The sequence below is a fragment of the Hydra vulgaris genome, chromosome 02, assembly GCF_038396675.1.
Source record: "Hydra vulgaris chromosome 02, alternate assembly HydraT2T_AEP".
NCBI lineage: Eukaryota > Metazoa > Cnidaria > Hydrozoa > Anthoathecata > Hydridae > Hydra > Hydra vulgaris.
In genome coordinates, this window is record NC_088921.1 from 38667501 (window position 1) to 38688624 (window position 21124).

General features: G+C 26.5%; 1 protein-coding gene across 2 annotated transcripts in view; it reads right to left on the reverse strand.

Annotated features, from left to right (window-relative positions):
- The window catches only part of LOC100199469 (serine/threonine-protein kinase atr), a 99624-nt gene that overhangs the window by 73798 nt on the left and 4702 nt on the right, over positions 1-21124 (reverse strand). For both annotated transcript variants that reach the window (XM_065790812.1, XM_065790811.1), the window contains exons 3-9: positions 19893-20060; positions 9850-9953; positions 8836-8902; positions 8608-8702; positions 7146-7234; positions 6821-6935; positions 6584-6702 (exon numbers count right to left, since the gene is read on the reverse strand). In XM_065790812.1, the coding sequence (XP_065646884.1) occupies positions 6584-6702; positions 6821-6935; positions 7146-7234; positions 8608-8702; positions 8836-8902; positions 9850-9936 (572 nt within the window). In that variant the 5' untranslated portion in view covers positions 9937-9953; positions 19893-20060. The remainder of the gene's footprint in view (positions 1-6583; positions 6703-6820; positions 6936-7145; positions 7235-8607; positions 8703-8835; positions 8903-9849; positions 9954-19892; positions 20061-21124) is intronic.

Here is a 21124-nt window from a genome sequence, read left to right on the forward strand (position 1 = left end):
TGTTATGGTAAAAAAATGCAAACTTTATTCAATGGTGAGTAGCGATAGGAATCATTTATATTTTATTACAAAAATCAATTTTCTTTATTACTACTGGTGGAGAAATAAAAAGTGTTTTAAAAATAACTTTAATTATAACTGATTTGAAAACCCTCTACACTAACTTGTTATTTTGAAATTTTTTTAAAGAACAAATTTTTAGAACAGACCAAAAATTCTTGTTTTTTAAAAGAATGACCTTTATAAACTAAATTATTAGTTGAAAAAATAACTTTGAGTTCATAAAATGCTTAATGCTTTAGTTTGACATAAAGTCAACAAAGATGATACACTAAACCTGAAACAATTTTTGTCAAGCATAAAGTCAACAAGGATGCTACACTAAACCTAAAACAATTTTCGTCAAACATAAAGTCAATAAAGATGATACACTAAAACTTAAACAATTTTTGTCAAAAATTAAATTACCCCATTTTTAGAACCTGTGGTGTTAGATATTACAACATGAATTTTATTTAATAAATTAAATTCCAAAGTAACTTTGTGTAACATTTTATAAAAATCTACAAATACAAAATTTATGTAAATTTCATATTTGTAAATTAAAAAAATTGATTTTTGTATCAAAATTTATTTTAAATTTAAATACCTAATATACTAGATATTTAAATGCCCTGATTAAATACATTTCCCACCCTCATGAGGTGAACAAATCTCCTTAAATGCCTTTGTTGCTTATTTAAATTAATTCTAAAATAGCATAATACAACCAATGTTCTTTCAACTAACATTCTACTTAACCAAAAATTGGCAAGCAAGTCTCATTTAATTCTCTTTTAAAAGCTATTATATAAATTACAAATATCTATGTAAAAAAATTCAAAAATTTTTTTTAATTTTTTATCGACAGTTGCCAATTAAAAAGTTGTTTCAGCAATTTAAAAAGTTATAAGATAATCGTGGAAACCGCCAAAAAGTTTTATTGAAAATTTAATACTATTAAGCATTTTTTTTTTTTTAAATTTATAATTATAAAGTGAAAACAAATTTAAAAGTAAGTAATTGTTTAAACTTAGTAATTGTTAAACGTAAGTAATTGTTTAAACTTTTTAAAACTGTATTTAAAAGCAATGTTTGCAATTAAAATAGATTAAAGTATTAAATTCATTCAAATTTTAATTGCTAACAATTGTCTTTCATTTTTGTTTTCTCACAATTATTTCATACAAAGAAAAAAAGCAATTTAAATATGAAAAAACTTGAACAAGATTGCTCAGAATGAAACAACCAAGCACCGTTGACTCGCATAAAAATATGTAACTTGTTTACAGAGGATTGTGGGATGCCCTGGTAGTTTAACATTTAAAAACAAATACGTTGTTTTAAATATCCAAATGCTGTCAGCAATTGATTGCTCTCAATTCATTTTATAAACTTTCTATAGAATTAATCTTCTTTTTTATACTACTTTGACATTATTATAAAAAATTCCGATTCATTGTTTCATTTGATTTCATTGTTTAAAAGAGCAGCAATATTACAATGTAATATGTATGTATGTATGTATGTATGTATGTATGTATGTATGTATGTATGTATCTATGTATGTATGTATGTAAGTATGTAAGTATGTATGTATGTATGTATGTATGTATGTATGTATGTATGTATGTATTTATGTATGTATGTATGTATGTATGTATGTATGTATGTATGTATGTATGTATGTATGTATGTATGTATGTATGTATGTATGTATGTATTTATGTATGTATGTATGTATGTATGTATGTATGTATGTATGTATGTATGTATGTATGTATGTATGTATGTATGTATGTACGTATGTAAGTATGTATGTATGTATGTATGTATGTATGTATGTATGTATGTATGTATGTATGTATGTATGTATGTATGTATGTATGTATGTATGTATGTATTTATGTATGTATGTATGTATGTATGTATGTATGTATGTATGTATGTATGTATGTATGTATGTATGTATGTATGTATGTATGTATGTATGTATGTATGTATGTATGTATGTATGTATGTACACACATTAACTCATAAAATTAATACTGATTGTTAAAAGAAAAACATTAAAGCATTATTTAATATAATTATCAATATATATAGTATAAATATTTATATAATATAATATTTAATATAATTATCAATATAGAGAAAAAAAAATTTATTTCCTCGACATATTTCATGTACAGCCGAAAAAGAAAAAATTCATGTTCTGGCAAATATGCAAACTTATTTTTTATTGTAAGTAAAAAACATGTTGAAAGTAATCTTTAAATAAAAAGTCAAAAGTACAGAATTCCATGATTTTAAATAAGATCTAAAAGCTAGGTTTTTAGTATGAAGCCACTTTTCAATAAATTCCATGAATAATGTTAAATAGAAAAAATAAGAATTTTGGTAAATAATTTTGGCGGTTTGTTTTCTTATTGGTCTCTAAACCACGCCTAATATCCATTGCTTCACCACAAAGTGTTGACACAGTCAGACACCTTTTTTAACAAGCTAGCAAAATCTGCATGCTTTGTACAATAGTTTTCTTTATAAGAATTGTAGCAGTAAACCTGTTGAAATGATTTTTTTTTTGTCAGTAAAAAATAAACAATCTTGTTTGGTTGATTTTTGTTAGTGTAAATGTTTAAATAAAGCATTTATATGCATTTAAATATTATATATTATACAATGCTAAAATCTGTTACTATAAGACAATTGTTATTAAACCTGCTAGTTTCTAATGACAGCAAATTGTTTGAAAGTCTGTCATTTCAACCTTCTTTGCTCTGAACTTGGTAAATAATCTTGCTTAAAAGTGAAATGTGAAACTACGCTAAACTTTTCCAAGAGAAGCTCCTGACACGATTTAAGTATACTAGTTATTGTAACATTTAATCTCTAATGAGATAGGGATTTTAAATCACAAAACATTCATTTCTTAATCCAAAGTTGAAATACCCTCAATAGTAACATGCTATTCTCCATTGTTGCTACATCACATCGAGCAGGTTAAGCAGAATGAAACTTTTTTGAATTCATTAGATTAAAAAGAGTATTATTTTTATCAAAAAATTGGTTGGTCAGTTTAACAATTGACAGTAATATTTAATTTAAAAAATGCTCCAAGAATTTTGGGACAAGACGAACTGCAATTACATCTTTCTATTTCATACAGCGTATGAATGTGATGCCATGAGACTATATTTAGAACTTAAATACTATAGAAATGACATTATGGAGAAGTAATTTTCCCCCAGTGTTTGTTAATAAAAATTGAACTTTCAAAATGATTCATGCACAAACAATAATCATTGTTTAGAGTTTCAATAAGTTTTTCATCAAGATCTCCTCTTGCGCCTGTAGAAATAAGAACAGTATATAACTTTCATATTCTAATAGTGAGTAATCATTGAAATAACTTGAAAATTTTTGTTAGCAATTCCACTCGTACTTGTGCAGTTTATTGCAGCACAATATGAAGGCATTTCTGAACAATGAAGAGTATTACTTATTAAAGAATAACGCAATATAAAACAGAAAACTTTGCAGAGTTTCAGCCAAGTTGTTGTTGTAAACTTATTTCTATACTACCAGGACATCCCACAATGCCTTGCGCATGCGATTACCTTTTAAACAATGTAAATATAAAAGAGTCGACAGCACTTGGAAACAAGTTGAATAAATTAATAATTATAGTTTAACATTTATAAAATATAAAAACATTCCTGTTATGAATATAACCGACCAAAAAAAAAACATTTTAAAGATATTTATGAATCTAAAAAAATGTCAAATTTTTTTACTTATGTGGAACCCTAATTTGCTTAAACTTTTTTTTTAATTTCAGAATGCAAAAACAAACGCTGTGTAAAATTTTTTCCTGGCCAACAGCCGGATACAAGTATTCCATACAACTTTAGCATTTGCTAACTTTGCAATCAATTGAATATGAACAATACTGTGATAATTATCAGCAAAAAAAACAACTGAGTTTTGCTTTAATAGAAACTAACCAGCCACCGCAAGCTCCAAGCAGTTACTGCTAAGATTTTGTTCCAAGCGATCAAAAAGTGGTAATTTTTTATCAAGACTGGAGTCTATAGTTATGTTATCAGCAAATAGATTCAAGTAAGATCATCACAAACATCATTAATATAGATAAAAAATAATGCAAAATCAAGATTAAAATGTTGTGGTATCTAAGAATCTATTGGAAATGAATATATTGTTCACCATACATATGAAGCAAGCTTATGGAAAAGACCACTATACTAAAATTTATCAAAAATTTTAATATGTCAAGAGCAACAGCCCTTGCCTCATTGCTTCTACCTAATGCACAAAAAAAACAGGTTTTGGATATATAATAGACCGAATCAATTCTCCTTTAAAATTGTAAAAGCCAGTACAGCTAAAGCTAAAACATTTTCTTCTACAGCATCAGTTTGTGCTTGTATAATATTTGTACCATTAAACATGGTGTGTTGCTTGTGCAAACTTACAATGTAAAAGCATTCAGACTTCAATGCTTTATCTATTGCTATTTTAGTACTTGGTATACTCTCACCTGTTAGTGAACTTTCGTTAACAACACATCCTCCTTTTAATAAAACCACATCACAAGGTAACTCTATACCTGTTATGAGATATTAGAAATCTGTTTTACCAGTCTGTTTTGTCCTGTCAATGTAGCAGCTCTTCTTGCATGTTTTACCTATTTGTCAGTCGATGTAGCAGCACTCCTCGCATGTTCTACCTATTTGTCAGTCAATATATGTATACCAAAATTAAAATAAAACAACTCCAAGACCTTGCTAATAATAGAGAGAAGATTGATTAGACAATATTAGAAGAGTTGATTAGAATAAAGAGAAGATTGAATAGATCATATTAGAAGAGAAGATTGAATAGATGATAGTTAGAGGGGTCAGAGTGTTCTCTAGAGTTTTTAAAAATTGCACTTTTGCAAGACTGTGATAGATATGTTTTCAGGATCACAATCCGTAGAAGAGTTTAACTTTAAGAGAAATAATTAGCAGTTATAATTGAGGTGATTTGGATGTCTAACATTATATTAACCTTTCTTTCTGGGACAACAAGATGAGTATGGTCATTAGATTGAAGAGACGAATTAGAGGAAAAGTTTTTTGTAAATAGTTTAGCCTTTTTTTGGGTAGAAGTAATAAGATCAGACCAATGTTTAAGAGATTGAATGTCAAAAGTCTTTAGAACCTAACTGCAATAATCTAACCAAAATTACTGCAGTTAGGTTGATGAAACTGAATTAGTTGTTCTTGCAAAAAGACGAATAAAATTAGAAATAAAAGCTTCAGAAAAATGAAACTATCATGGAGTAATGAGGCTTGACTTGAAACTTACAAAAAGGTAAAAGCCTCTATGCCTTTTTTTGAATCAGGAGATTATATAGAGACACATTTTTTAGCACTATAAACATCACCCCAAGGACAATCACAAAGAAAATGACTAAAGGAATCCCTATCAGCCTTAAGGTAGCAGTTTGAAGTATGTTTATCAAGGATGTGAACCTGATGAGTGGATGATAGGATGAATCTGATGTAAAAGAAGTATGAAAGATTTAGTTCTTTCAATTCTGTTCTGCATTGACTAAATCATTTAAAGAACAAAAAGAACAAAAAGTAAAAGTTAGGGTCAGAGAAAAGATACAAATTAAAGAGTGAAAGTGAAAGAGTGATTAGGGTTGTCTTGAAAACAAATCACCAAGTAAATTATCTAAGAAATTGAGAAAAACAAAAAAATTTTTAGACTTATTGATAGAAAGGCAATGATATTTGAGTTAAGCTACTGTGATGAGCAAAGTTACTAATAAACAATAATGATGGATAAAGAAAGAGAACAATTCGGCCATTAATAACATCAGAAAATGTGCAGTTATGGGAATAAAGGAAAAAATAAAGAACAAAATGAAAGTGAAAATGTGCTAAAGTAAAGCACATAAAAGAACAATGGATTCAAACTCAATAGTCAAAGGATTTGAGTTTTGAAATCTTTGGAAATCAAATAATAATAGCTATCAACACTGAAATCCAAAGTTGAAACAACCTAATTCAAATTCAAGTCTCACAAAAGCATATAACCTATGTAGTTGCCTCAGTCCAGAAAATCAACCTAAAGTTGTAACAAAAAATCAACCTAAAGTTGTAACATTGCACAACATAGCACTATAATCACTCTATAATTTTACAGCTCTTAATGAAATCAGCCTCACTGAAAGTTACAGCATTAAAGAAACCTAACTAGCTAAGCAGCTTGGTAGCAAGGTTGACAAAGTACTATTATGTTATGACCACCTTGATAAGATACTTTTTAGAAAAATAAAAATAATGAAAAATAAAATCATTAAATATTGTTTTATAAAAACTTATTATGCATACATTATAATTAATATATGCTTATATACAATTTAATTGCCTACATACTAACAAAGAAACTTTTACAGGATAATAATACAGATTTTCCAATGAATATTATATTTCTATATTAGAAAATCATTATTAGAAAATTATTTTACCTGGGACAGGACACAACAAACTCAACAACTCCAATGAATATGCATAAATATTTTTCAATAAAACAGGTGAATATTATCGGAAAAGCTACCATTATAGAATTCATTAAAGATAACGAAATCTGAAAATATTTAAAAGCTATCATCACAGAATTCATCAAAGAAATAGTCTAAAAACATATAAAACATATAAAAAAGTATTGATAACAAATAAATAAAACTGATAAATAATAAATTTACTTTTATTAGAGATTCATCACATAATTGAATCGTTTGAAAGCATAGAGTAACTAAAGACATTTTCGACTCATTAACATATTGCTGAACATGCAACATGCTTTCCAACAAGATTTCACTAAAAATAAAACATATTTTTTATTATTTGATATTATCTATTTCAGTTAAAAAAAAATCATTATTGAAGATTTGATGCAATCTTATCACTCTTTTTACAATGTGCAGTCAAAACCTTTATTAAACACAAACCATTATGCCAATAACCAATCAATTTTCATTAATCAATCAATTCAAAAAATCTAACCCAAAATAAACATTAAAACTGTACCTGGCTGCTGTTAAAAGGTGTTGACAATGTGAGTAAGTAAATACTTCAATCAATTTTGGAGGCATCGATGAAGTGCTTGATGAACCACACTTGAGACAATAAAAATAAAATTAAAAAAAAGTGGTACAACAGTAACTTCAGTAACTATTAAACAAAACTGACCTTGATATGCAAGTTTAATATGTAGGTTTATACAAAATATATTATTATTTAGAATTCATGTTTATACAATACAAAAAACCTCAATTTACACTAAACTATTTAAACTTAGAATTAATTAATATATTTTTTAATTAATTTAAATTAACTTACTTTTACTTTAAATAATTTTATTAATTAATAAGCTTTAATTAATTAAAAATTAAATAATCAAATTAAATAAAACTATTTACTAAGATTGCCATCTTAGATTTTTGAGCTCCTACAACTCAACAATTAAAGTGAGGGGTTTATATCAGAGATTTTTTTTTTCTAGGTAAGCTTCCAGCTAAAAAGCTTAACCTGCCCCAATATAAATTCATTTTAATATTATGACTGGAAGTCTCACTGAATGATATTATTAATTGACAGCATAATGATAATAGTTATGAAACTAATAAAAAAACTAATCAAGTCCTAGGCTATTTTTTTTTATAATTTATTATTGAACAACGTGTAAAAAAAAACTTGCAAATTTTACACTTTTCTTAATCTTTACAGTTCAGAACATAAAGACACTACTTCAACACACGCTGTTAAACAAAAACAACAATCACAAAATAACTGAATACAATTAAATCTTGGTATTATAATTTCTTGATCTTTAACTACTTGCACAGTAGGTTCTTGAACTATTAATTGTTCTTGAGTCTTCTCACCATGATGGATTTCCATTCTTTGATCTTTTTAACAATTGTAAATGCTAGGTAGAAAACTATTTTTGTGTTATTTAATTACTTTTCATCCGATTCTAAAAATTTTCACTTTTTATTCATTTATTGTGCATGACATCATGCACACCTAATACAATTTATATCAATATATTAATTATTTATAATTAAATTTAAAAAAAAAAGATTTTAAATTCGGCTAAAGTCACCTCCATTTACAGTACATGAAAAATAAGATTACAAACAAACTTTTACACCCGATATTTATTGTTATTTTTTGCTTTTGTAAAAAATTTTGTAAATTATAATTTTTCTTTGCACTTATAAAGCTTGCTTTATATTATTTTTTTGCTATAATATTTTTATGAATAATTTGATTACTATATTGATTATTTTTATTTTTATAACAATTATCATTATTATTTTAATTATTAATGTTATAGCTATTATTATTATTTTAAAATTATTATTTGTTATTTGCTTATACTGTTTGAATATCAGAAAAAACAATTCATAAACTTTATTATTTGCACTGTAATTTGTGTGATAATTGTATGGTCAATAACTATAAACAATAAAGAATCAGTTATTACCAACGATTTCTGAAATCTTCCGCTAAAAACTTTTTTTTTGGAATCAACTAAACCACTGTTAGAAGACGTATACTCTTCTGCAACAGATAAAGAATCTAAAACATTCAAAATGAATCAGAAAATTTGAAAACAATTACTTTGTTATTATTTATTAAAAATAATAAATTATTATTATTTATATAATTCTTATAATTGTTACTAACAACTAATAACAACACTAATCAAAACCTTTGTAAACTCCTACAACTTCTTTAATCAACTCTCGATAAAAGGAAACGTCTGTGATACGTGCAAGCTGGTAAATAAAATATTAACTTAATGTTTCAATAATATATTAATAATGCATTAATAAAAAAATGAATTCATCCTTTATTATTATCATTTTTTTAAATTGATAATTATGCATATATATATATATATATATATATATATATATATATATATATATATATATATATATATATATATATATATATATATATACATATATATATATGCGTATGAATGTATGTATGTATGTATGTATGTATGTATGTATGTATGTATGTATGTATGTATGTATGCATGCATGCATGTATGTATGCATGCATGTATGTATTCATGCATGTATGTATGCATGTATATATATATATATATATATATATATATATATATATATATATATATATATATATATATATATATATATATATATATATATATACACACACACACATATATATACACATATACACACACACACACACACACACATATATATATATATATATATATATATATGTATATTATCTGGGAAACTATCAGAATTTGTCACACATTTATAACAAAAACTATTTGCCTTATAAACCTTATGAATTTTTTTTGAAATAAACAGAAAAATGAATAATCATAGGCAAAACAAATTAAATAGGGATTAGAAAATGTGTGTTAAGACTCCTGAGATCTATCGTGTAACTTTTAAATAGCCACTATTAGAACTTGGGGTCACTAAAACAAAACAGTTATGCTGATCTAATAAAGTCTAATTCTAAAGAATGAAAATCTAATTCTCTTAATTTCAAAAAAAGTTCCATAAAACCAATCGTCACAGTATAAACTCTCTTTAGTAAGAAAAAAACTCTCTCTTTGCTAAAAAATCTGTTTAATATTGGCTCAAATAAGAAGATAATTTTATATGTGACATTTAAAACTGACAAAATTATTTTTTTTTTAAACATATAATTATATATTAAAAGAACTTACTTGCAAAATAGACAATATAACAGTTATTGCTTTCTTGTGCAACTTGGTACAATCTGGTGATGCAATTAATCGAAACAAGCGAGACATTACCCAAAATGTGAAATCTGAGATTAAAGGCAAATAAAAATAACTATAAGATAAAAAGTAAATGTAGCCAAGTAAAGACACCCGTTGAACAGGGAAAAAATGAAAATAATAAACCAATAACTAGGTCTGCTTTTACTTTGACGAAGGGTCAGGTTTAAATAAAACTTCTGTTTAAAGCTAAAAAAATCTATGAAGCAAAAAACAAAAACTTTGGTAGTGCTTTGTTTCTAAAATTTACTTAAATAAAAAAAAATTCTAAAATAAAATGTTTATATAGCAATGTTTTATAAAAAAAATTACCAGATCAATATTTTGTATAGTATTTGTTTACAAATAATATGCAGGTAATAGGACCTCAGAAGGTCAGGTTGGAAATTAACCAACAAAGAACTAGATTTTTTAAATTAAATTCTGAAAGCGTTGAATAATCTAAATAAAGAATATAATGTTAAGTCATAAATAAAAAAATGTTACAATTAAAAATGTAATCTTTAAAAAATATTTTAAATTATGAAGACATTGAAAAAAGTCTACAAGCTATCACCTTTTAAAACTTAACTACAAGTTTTACCTCAGCATGATGCTTTATTACATGTAGATTTCAAAACATTATGGCAACATAAGCATTTTCGTAGCTTAGTTGCTACACAAACATTCTTTCCACATGCACATTCTTACTTATATTTATAGAATGCCTCAATTTGTTGTTTGGATTTCTTTTCTTTATTAGCTTTATCCTTTTTTGGCTTTGTCTTCCTTGATTAAAGAAACCGTTTCCAATATTTTTTCCCCCTCCATTGAGCCGTGAACCTGGGTAACTCTAACATTTCCTTGTTCATTTTAGGTGTTACTTTGGTTACAGGCAACAAGATAGTTATCTCTTCTAGTGATATTGATTTATCAGATATTATTTGATAAGCTTCCATGACACTTTCGTATTTATGTTTTCAATATCTTGCTGACCCATAGCGAACATCTTTTGGAGATAAAATTGTTACTGCTGTTGATAATTAATTTTTTTTGGTATTTTCATAAATACACAGCTCAGTATGTAAAAACTTATCTTCCTGCATCTACTAAACACTGAGTCCTCCACTTGAAATTCCAACTTTTTTACCTGTATTAATGATTGTTTGTTTTGATGCCCACTCTGGGCATAACTCTACAAGTATATTCATAAAACCTTCTGTGTTGATTGTCATAAACAAAGAATAAAGTACAGATTTAGCATATTTGTACTCAGAGTGCAACTTCTGATTGGTTTGATCAAGGAGCTGGGTAATGCCAGTTATGTCAGGTGGATGAAAAGTCAAATATTTTTGTTTCTTAGAAATGTCAATACATCACTGTCAAATCTTGAAAAGTGACCATCAGATAGAACAAAAACAGGCCATTTTATATATTTCTTCTTCTAAAAAGTGGTCAAACTTTGATATGCACTTAAAAGTGTACTGTGATCTTGACTTTCACTGTCATTTGTGGGGATGAGAAGATTTGGAATTCGTATATTCCTTCTCGCTTCCATTTACAAAGACACCATCAATTCATTTGTTAATTGTTTTAAGATCTTTAATTAGTGGAAATTTTCCTGAATTGATTGCGGCCCAACCACGTTTATTGTTGATTCGGCACCACTCAACTGCTTCTTATAACTGCTTAGTTTTCATCACTATGACATCTCATAGAAAATCTTGATTTGCTTGTTGGTTCAACTCTAAAGGACTTTCTCATTTCTTATTTATTACCTATTGCAAAGGAATATCAAAACACACTTTTGTACTTGCACTCAGCTGTTAAACGCACTTTAGCTCAATTTATTTGATTGTTCAAAAGTAAACAAAAAAAACATACTAAAGTGTGTTTTGAAGGAGGCTTCATGATAAATCTATAAGCAGAATATTCATTTCATAACATGGAGAAGAAATTGAATGCAAATAACTTTCTTTTTTTTTTTTTAATTCGCTTTAATTTACCTTGCATTCTGAAGTCCCTTAACCTTGCATTGTGCGGTGGAATGTAAAAAGTATAAAAAATAAGTGAACCAAACATTTAAAAATATATTCAGAACGGAAAATAAATAATATATGCATAAATTCATGATTACCTAAGCAATATTGCCAACAATATTACAATTATTTAACCTGACATTCTGAGGTACTTAATGAAAAAAGCATATCCTAAATATTTGTCTAAAGACATGAAGACTATTAAAAAATTACAACTTTTTCTGCAATCTAGCAGGAGTCTAAAGACATCAAAACTGTATTAAAAAATTACAACTTTTTCTGCAATCTAGCAGGAGTATTTGTCTAAAGACATGAAAACTGTATTAAAAAATTATAACTTTTTCTGCAATCTAGCAGGAGTGTTAACTCCTAAAAGTAAAAACAAGATATATACTCAAATATTAGGAGCTCAGTAGGATCTTAAAAAACACCTAAAATTCTGAGATCCATTTACCTGTACTTTGTTAATAACTGCAACAATAATAATATGTTATTAAAATTATTTAAGACATAATAATAATATAATAAGGTATTGTATAACAATATACATATTTAATATATACTTTCAACAACATACAAATTAACAATATTTTTATAAGTTGAAAAACAGATGAAAAACACTTATAACCAGATTTTTTTATGGAACCAAAACCTTGCAAGAATATTGTAAAAATTTATAACAGAATGGACATAACAAAGATTGCAATTGCTTAATGCAAAGAATAACGCATTTTTGATTATTGATCACAGCAAGGTTAAGTGGGCACAAAAGAAGTTAGCAGCAAAATTAGGGAATAACTTGATAGAAATTTTGACAATAATGATTTTTTTTTTTAATAACAAAAAAGGATATTTTTGAGGTTGTTAAGGGCGGTCATTAGTTGGGAAATGTTGCACAGTGTGTCAAACAGCTGTTTTCATGGACATAGGTTCATAACTTTTGAAAGGAAAGTGCTATGGGGTTGATTAAAGACTTTTTGGAAAGGTTTTTATGTGTAAATTTTGAAAAAACTAAAAAGTAATTTTGCTGCAGGATATTAAGGTCATAATTTAAAAGAAAAAATTATTGAAAATATTTCATAAATTTTTCTTTTTTATAGGTTATAACAATACGTGTAAATGTTTATAAATATGTATGTATATTTTGTAATACAAAAATAACATAAGTACATCAATGACAAAAACAAAAAAAATTATCAAAAGAAGTATTAAAGTACATAATTTATTCATATGTTAACACTTTAAAATATGTGCTGTCTTCAGATAAAATGTTATTAGAGTTATTTTGTTTATGAGAATATCTATCAGAATGTCCTCATTCATTCCAAAATTTGCAGAATGATTTTGAATTGTATCTTTTGTCAAAAAAAAATTGATCAGATGATATCCACATTCAGTTAATGGTGTCTGTTAAATTGACAATTTAAGAGTTTTTTCTTGAAAGTCTAGCATGTATCAATCTTAATATTTTGTTATTACCTTTTAACCCTGAATCATAAATTATTTCCCAAACCACTTTCTTCATTACTCAAAATTAGCTCGAAAGAATGACCAATCAGTTTGTGAAGTGATGGTGTTACATTGATCCATGGTCCAGGTAAATTTATTTTTGGTGGAAACAGGTGGAAACTCATTAAATAGGAATAAATAAAAACATGTACAATAGCTTTTATATTGATCCACATAAATTTTTCTTTTTGAGGAAAATACTCAAAGAATTACTCAGAGCACCAATTCGAACTTTCAAAATGTTGCATGATATTAAGCAGGGAATTATGCAATTATTAAATTCCTTTTTGATTTTGTGTGCAGTAGTTCTCTAGCTATATAACCTGTTGTTGTTCCTCTTTTTCCAACTTTATCAGGGTAGTCAAATTTTATACCTGTCTTTTTAATTACCTCTGTTTGTAATGAAGTCTCAAGTAATTACTGATTGCTTCAGAAATCCATTTGAAGCACTGAAAGGGAACTCACATGCTTTCACATGTAAAACAGTTTTCATAAAATAGTCAAATGTACCTAATAAAGCATGAAGAATCTATAAAAATATCAGTAATTTTTAAATGTAATAATTTTTAATATCAAGTATGTTCAAATATTAATATATAGAATAATATGAACACTTTTACAAGATACCAATTTACTTGTATTGGCTTTACATCATAGGCTGGAATTGGTTTGAAGGTTTGTCCAGCCCTTGTGATATAATCAGGTGTTTTTTTAAGTAAAGAAACATCTTTTTGTTCACGTTGGTTAAATATTTCATTCATAGTTAGTGTCTCGATTGATTACAAAACCATTTTCAATTCTTTCAATATTCAAACACTGATCTTTTTAGCATGTGCACATGATCACAAAATGCACCTCCAAATCCTGAAAAAAGATTCGCTACTTTACAACCCATCATATATGACTGCACTATCACCTTTACATTAAATTGTTTTTCCTCTTTATACATAAGAAAACCTTTATTTTTTAACTCTTCTATGTCAGAATTAAAGACAGACAATGATTGACTTTTGCCTCCTCAAGTTGATTGGAGTCTTCGACTTTTCCATGACTCTTCTTAATCTGGACACCTTAGTAACATAACTGCAAAGCATTTTAATCATAATTTATTTGAGGCCTCAAGAATTTCATTATGTAGTGTTCTCTGTTGCTTTAGTCTAAAACATTAACATTAGGGTGTATGAAATTACTATTTTTCACAATTAAATTACTGTTTTCTAGATAAAAGTGCATTTTAGAAAAGTATTTTAGACAACATTTAAGCTGACATAAAAACTTTTTTTCTGGCAAACAAGCTAATTTTAACTCTTGACTAAACTAAACTCTTCTTTTTACATAAATAAAAACTTTTTGCGTACATAAATACAAATAAAAAATATTCTCTTCAGTGACGGATCCAGCATTTTTTGGTGTTTTAGATAGCTAACTTCCAGACATGGAGCACACTCCAAACATTTGTATGTTTATACTTATGTCAAATAACCATGCTTTGCAAATAATTGTGATGATTGGAGGCTGGAATCAAATAAGCCCCAAAATTTGTCACCCCCCTCCTCCACCACTCACCCCAAACGTGAGGGCAATAAGTTGATAAAATATTTTTTGCACTTAAAAAGATTTTAACAAGATTTAAATAATTAAAACTGTTCTTTATGTTGTCTTCTTCAGTTTTTAAAGCAAAATCTATGATTGGATATCATTTAAAAGAAAAAGCCTAGCACCTACCGAGCTTAGAAAATTTGGTTATAAACTTTTATTTATATATGAGAGTGTAATTTAAAGTAGATCACTTGTGTGGCCTAGTGTTTTTCGGCTTGTGTAAAGTAAGTGTTAAAAAAAATGTTGCATATTTAAAGGGGTTTTATTGAAAAAAAGCAAGCATAAAAAACAAATTTTCATAATTCTTCTTTTTATTTCAATCAGTTTCAGTTATTTCAGTGAGTTGCATAAATATCACTACTTTGCTTGTGTGAAACTTTTGTTTTTTTCACAATTATCTTTGAAATCAATTAATTAATACGATTAAAAGCGTATTAAATGTTTTATTAATTGATTCTCTATCGAATGGTATATAATTGGAATTCGTTAGCTTAACCAGTCTTGAGTAATTATTAATTTAATTAAAACATACCTGTATTTCTAATGTAGCAAAAATATAGAGTCAGCTAAAATTTAACGACTTAAGTTGAAATATCTCAACCAAATATTATTCGAGCGATCTAAAATTTGGTGGTTGATTTCTTTTAAACTACGTAAACGTTCTTGAAAATAAAATAAAATCATCATTTTTATATCTTGAGTTATTTGCATTGGTAATTATTTGGTAAAGTAAAAAGTCAAAAATGGGCAGAAAAACTGTTTCAGACAAGGTACAGGCAAAATGTAGGTCTGCTAAAAGATAAAACAAAAAACCAATGAGAAATAGCTCGAATGTGCAATGTTTTGCTTAAATGTGTACAAACAACGTTAAAAAACCACGAGCTACATAATGATGTTGGTAGACTTTTAAAGCTAACTTCAAGAGACCAAAGTTATCTCTACCGAAAGGTTAGATGAGACCCTAAAATTTCTTACTGCGAACTTGCTGAAGGGTTCAAAAATACACCTGGTAATGTTAGTGTTAGTAGATGGACTGTACGAAGATGCCTAAATAAGAAAGGCTTAGATTGCTATGTCAATATATATATATTTATAATGGCAGAATTAAGCAGTACAACTTCAAAAAAAATTCATGGTGCGCATACAAAATACTAAAATGCACCCTGACTCTATATTTTTGCTCTGTTTTTTTGTTTTTTTTTACAGTTGTATCTTAAATTTTTTTTTTTTTGAAAAAACTTTTTTGCTTACTTTGTTTATAAAACCACTGTAAATAAAACTTAAAACAATTAAATTATTAACTTTTTTGTTTGCTTTAAATTTTAAAAAAACATTAAAAAAAATTATATTAAAGATCAACTGACTCTATATTTATGCAACCCACTGTATTTTTTACACAATATTCTTACACCACGTTAGGGTTTTTTTAATTCTTGCTTAAAATGTAATAGAAATGAACTACTTGGAAAAAATCCTAATTAGAAGAAAATAGCCTCTAGGTAGAACAAGGGATTCAAAACTGCTTAGTATTAACCTATGGGTGCACACCTAGCATTTTTTATATTAGTCATAAACAGTTAAAATTTTAAGTATAGTTTGATAAAAATGTGGCTTACATTAAAATACAAAAAATTTTAACTTTTTTTTTCCTTATTAATATGACTAAAATCAAATTATTTTATAGATATGTCTTTTATAAATCAAAATGTTTTTAAATGACACACCCTAATACAGCCAATTACTTAATAAAACAGTTCAAACAAAAAATATTGACAAATAAGTTAGATGCTAAAGGCAAAAATAACACACATGATAAAGCAAAAAAGGAAAAAAAAATTTTCCAATACCTACCAAGAACTTATATGTAAACAAAACAAAATTTAGCAACAGAAACAAAACAAAACAGCAAAAGTAATAATAAACAACAAAATTCAAATGATAAAGCAAAATATTATGTTGAGCCGCAATCAAATTATGGAGCTATTATAAATTATTATTATAAATAGTCTAAATTAAAAAAACTTTAAATATACCATAAATATAAAACCTGCTTATTCAGCAAGTAGTTAAAATTTTTATTCATGTTTTTCATTATTAGTACGTTAGAGTCTAAAGAGTCTTACTTTAGAGTCTAAATAGTCCAAGAGTTTTACTTCTGAAGAGAATGGTTAGAAATAGTAATCAAAATCACACACACACACATTAGACCCTAATTTATAAGTTTATTTATCCAAAAAAAATATCACAAAAAATATCACAAGAAAATATAAAGTTAATATTGAGATAACTTAATGTCTAATAATAAAATTATTAAATATTTATGCAGCTTATATATATATATACATATATGTATACATATATATATGTATGTATGTATGTATATATATATATATATATATATATATATATATATATATATATACATATATATATATATATATAAATATATATATATACATGTATATATATGTATATGTACATATATATATATATATATATATATATATATATATGTATATATATATATATATATGTATATATATATGTATGTCTACATACATATATATATATACACACACATAGAAAGGGCATCATTGGAGGATCCGCCTGTTTTTTGGCTATATCAGGTAGAACGCAACTAGTGGAATCAAGAGATGATATTGATGAAAAGTTCTTAGCAAACAATTCAGCATTGCCTTTAGGTGAGGTGACAAAATCTGAACCATACAAGAGGTGGAATAACAGATTTGCCCTAATTATAGATACTGTTAAAGATTCTCCAGACATCAAGAGAGCCTAATTTTTGAGATAAAATAATAGATTTTGTGACCAGAGAATAGCGGGCCTTGGCATTAGACAAAACCTTTTTACAATGGTTTCTAGCAATAGTAAACAGACATGTGTTTTCTGAAAACTGGTTTGCTGATAGATATGAAAGTAATGGTTATAATTGGAAATTGCAGCAGCACAATGAGAGGAAAACCAAGGAAAAGAGTGAGACTTGCCTTAGAATTGTTGAGGGGAAACAAAAAATTCCAGGCAAGCCTAAATCCAAGAAGTTATGTAAGAAGCACATTTTTCAGCAGGAAGACAAAAAATTTCTACCTGAGGGCCATCAAGAAGTTGTGGACCTTAACATCTGCAGAGTCACTGACACTAGAGCCAGGCCATTTAGTATGATGAATGTTAAAGTCATTAACAACAACAATTGACTGATGGATAAAGAGAGAGGGCTTGGTCAATTTGATCAGAAATAACACCGAAAAGAGTGCAGTCTTGAGATGAAGGAGAGCGATATAAACAATGAAAAAGGCAATTAAGGTTCTTCGTGAAAGCACATAAAAGAATGGTATGTGGATTTAAACCTGGTTTCCCGACAAATGGGTGAATTCTTATAAATATATATGCCTAGGCCAAGCATGTGACTGTTGGAGTCTTTACGAATAAAAGGAAGATAACCATCAATACTACGATCAAAAGGTGAGACAGCTGAACTAGTCTCACAAAGAGCAATTAGATCTGGTGAACTTAGCAAGATATAAGACTCAACAGAAGAAAAGTTACTTCAAAGACCACAATTATTAGTAAATGATAGATAGAGAACTTGGTGATGACAATGGTTTTTTGTGTTTTATAGTTTTTGGTACTTAAGTTATTTTTAAATTTGTTAAAGAACTTGACTCAAAGCACAGATAGTACTCAGATATTTTTAAATAATATGATATATATCATCATATTATTTAAAAATATTTCATTAATTCATTCTTTATCTAACATTTCAGTTTATTCACTTTTGGTTTTTTTTGTGTTATTTGGCTTGCTTTTTAAATATTTTTTTCCTTTTTTTATTTTGTTTAATTTAATTTTGGTCGCTATCTATATTTTTTTTTAATGCTTTATTTGTTTATTTTATTAAGGTGTCACTCCAATGACTAGTTTTTAACTGTATGAGTGAAACGAACCTAATTTTGTGAAACTATAAATCACTTTGTAATTATTTTAATTTAATAAATGGATAAAATATATATATCAATCCATGGAATTAGGAAAAATAAGATCGGCAATAAATTGCCGATCTTATTTTTCCTAAAAGATGACAGTTTTAATAAAAGATGACAGTTTTAATAAAAGATGACAGTTTTAATGCTAATATTTAACAGTTTAAGGTTGGCAATAAATTGCCAACCTTAAACTGTTAAAGATTAGCATTAAGTCGGCAAAAAAAAAAATTGACACTTTTAGGTCACTAAAACACTTTTAGATCAGCATTGCCGAATGCTGACCCTAATTCCCTAAATTAATTAAAAAAGATTTTAAGGAGATTTAAGAAGTGATCTTCCTAATATTTAAGGAGATTTAGTCGCGAACTACAACTTTTTGAATGAAAAAGTAAAGACAATTAAAGAGAAAACAATCACATTATAAACAGAATCTTGTTTTTTTCAATAAATTTTGAATATAAGCAGAAAAATTATTATAATTTAATATTACTTGATGTATATATAAATATATTCATAAAATAGAAGTATAGGTGTATATATATATATATATATATAGATATATATATATATATTTATATATATATATATATATATATATATATATATATATATATATATATATATATATATATATATATATATATATATATATATATATATATATATATATATATATATATATATATATATGCATATATATATATATAATCAAGAATAGCCCCTGATCAATTATAATTTTAAAAAACAAATATTATGAAAATTATAATTTTAATTAAATCATTTAGCAATTTTTAAAACATTAAAAAAAGAAGGGATAAAAATTTATTAATAAAACTAAAACCTTTGGCTAACTTGTGTCTTTTAGTTTCAACTGTGTTTCTTCCAGAAGCATCAAGATCAAGTTTGATTACATAGCAATCTGTAAATGCATCAGTACAATGATGTAAAAATTGAAGAACTGTTTCTGATTGCGGAATACCACCTGCTGCAGCATTTAGTTGACTGCTAACTACAAGTAAAAAATTATATTTTAAGCATTTTGGGTAAAAAGTTAGTGCAATTTGTAATTTGTATTTTTAATTTTAGATTTAAAAAAACACTATATAAGGAAATTTATTGATAACCAGAAAAAAATGTCCTATAATACTTTGCATAAAACACTTTAAATAATGTCCTTATATACTTTGCACACTTTTTTGCAAAACTAAAAAATACTTTATGGCATAAAAAATTTCTTTTATAGATTGCACCTATTAAACTCTCTCAGTAATGTATGTGCTGCTTATAGCATTTTCAGTATATTTCAATATATATATATATAGTGACAATGTGGAAAGATTGAGCAAGTATGTGTATATTTGCATAACAAACCTGTTTAAGTGTAAAGATATGTTAAATAGATTTGCTGTAGTTAAGTATTATTAAATAGAGAATGGGGATTCCCTTAAGTAGACAATTAAATTACCTTGGCATCTTTTTGAGTACTAAATTAATATACTTTTAAAAAACTATTTTTTTGAGGGCAGTATAAGTAGCCTAAAAAATTTTCTAAAAAAAGGTTAGGGGTGAACATTTACAAAAATTAATACTTTCCTAAATTAGTACATGAAGAAGCAGCTTCTTGCACATCTCAATGTTCTTTGATTTTTTTTTTAACACAAACATCGTTTTAGTTTCCTTGTTTCCACAGGTTGAAAGTTCATCAAAATGTTACCAACATTTGATGAACTTTCAACAAATGTTAGTAAAATTTTATGAAAGTTTATCAAATGTTGGTAACATTAAAAAAAAAAGTTACCAACTTAGTAAAAAGTTCATCAAAACATACCAACACACCCAATATTTTTAATACTATATTTTTCAATATCTTTTTTTAACTTTATCATTTCATTAGAAGTACATTTTAAAAATAAACAAAATTAAAGCATCTTGTATACCACGTATTCTCCTACATCATTTGAGAACCCACTGTTTACAAACTGTACAAACAATATAGTTTGCTCTAAACTACTTCTTACACAATCCACATGGTCGTATTTCAGTATTTTTTACTTGCTTATTCTTGCCAATGCA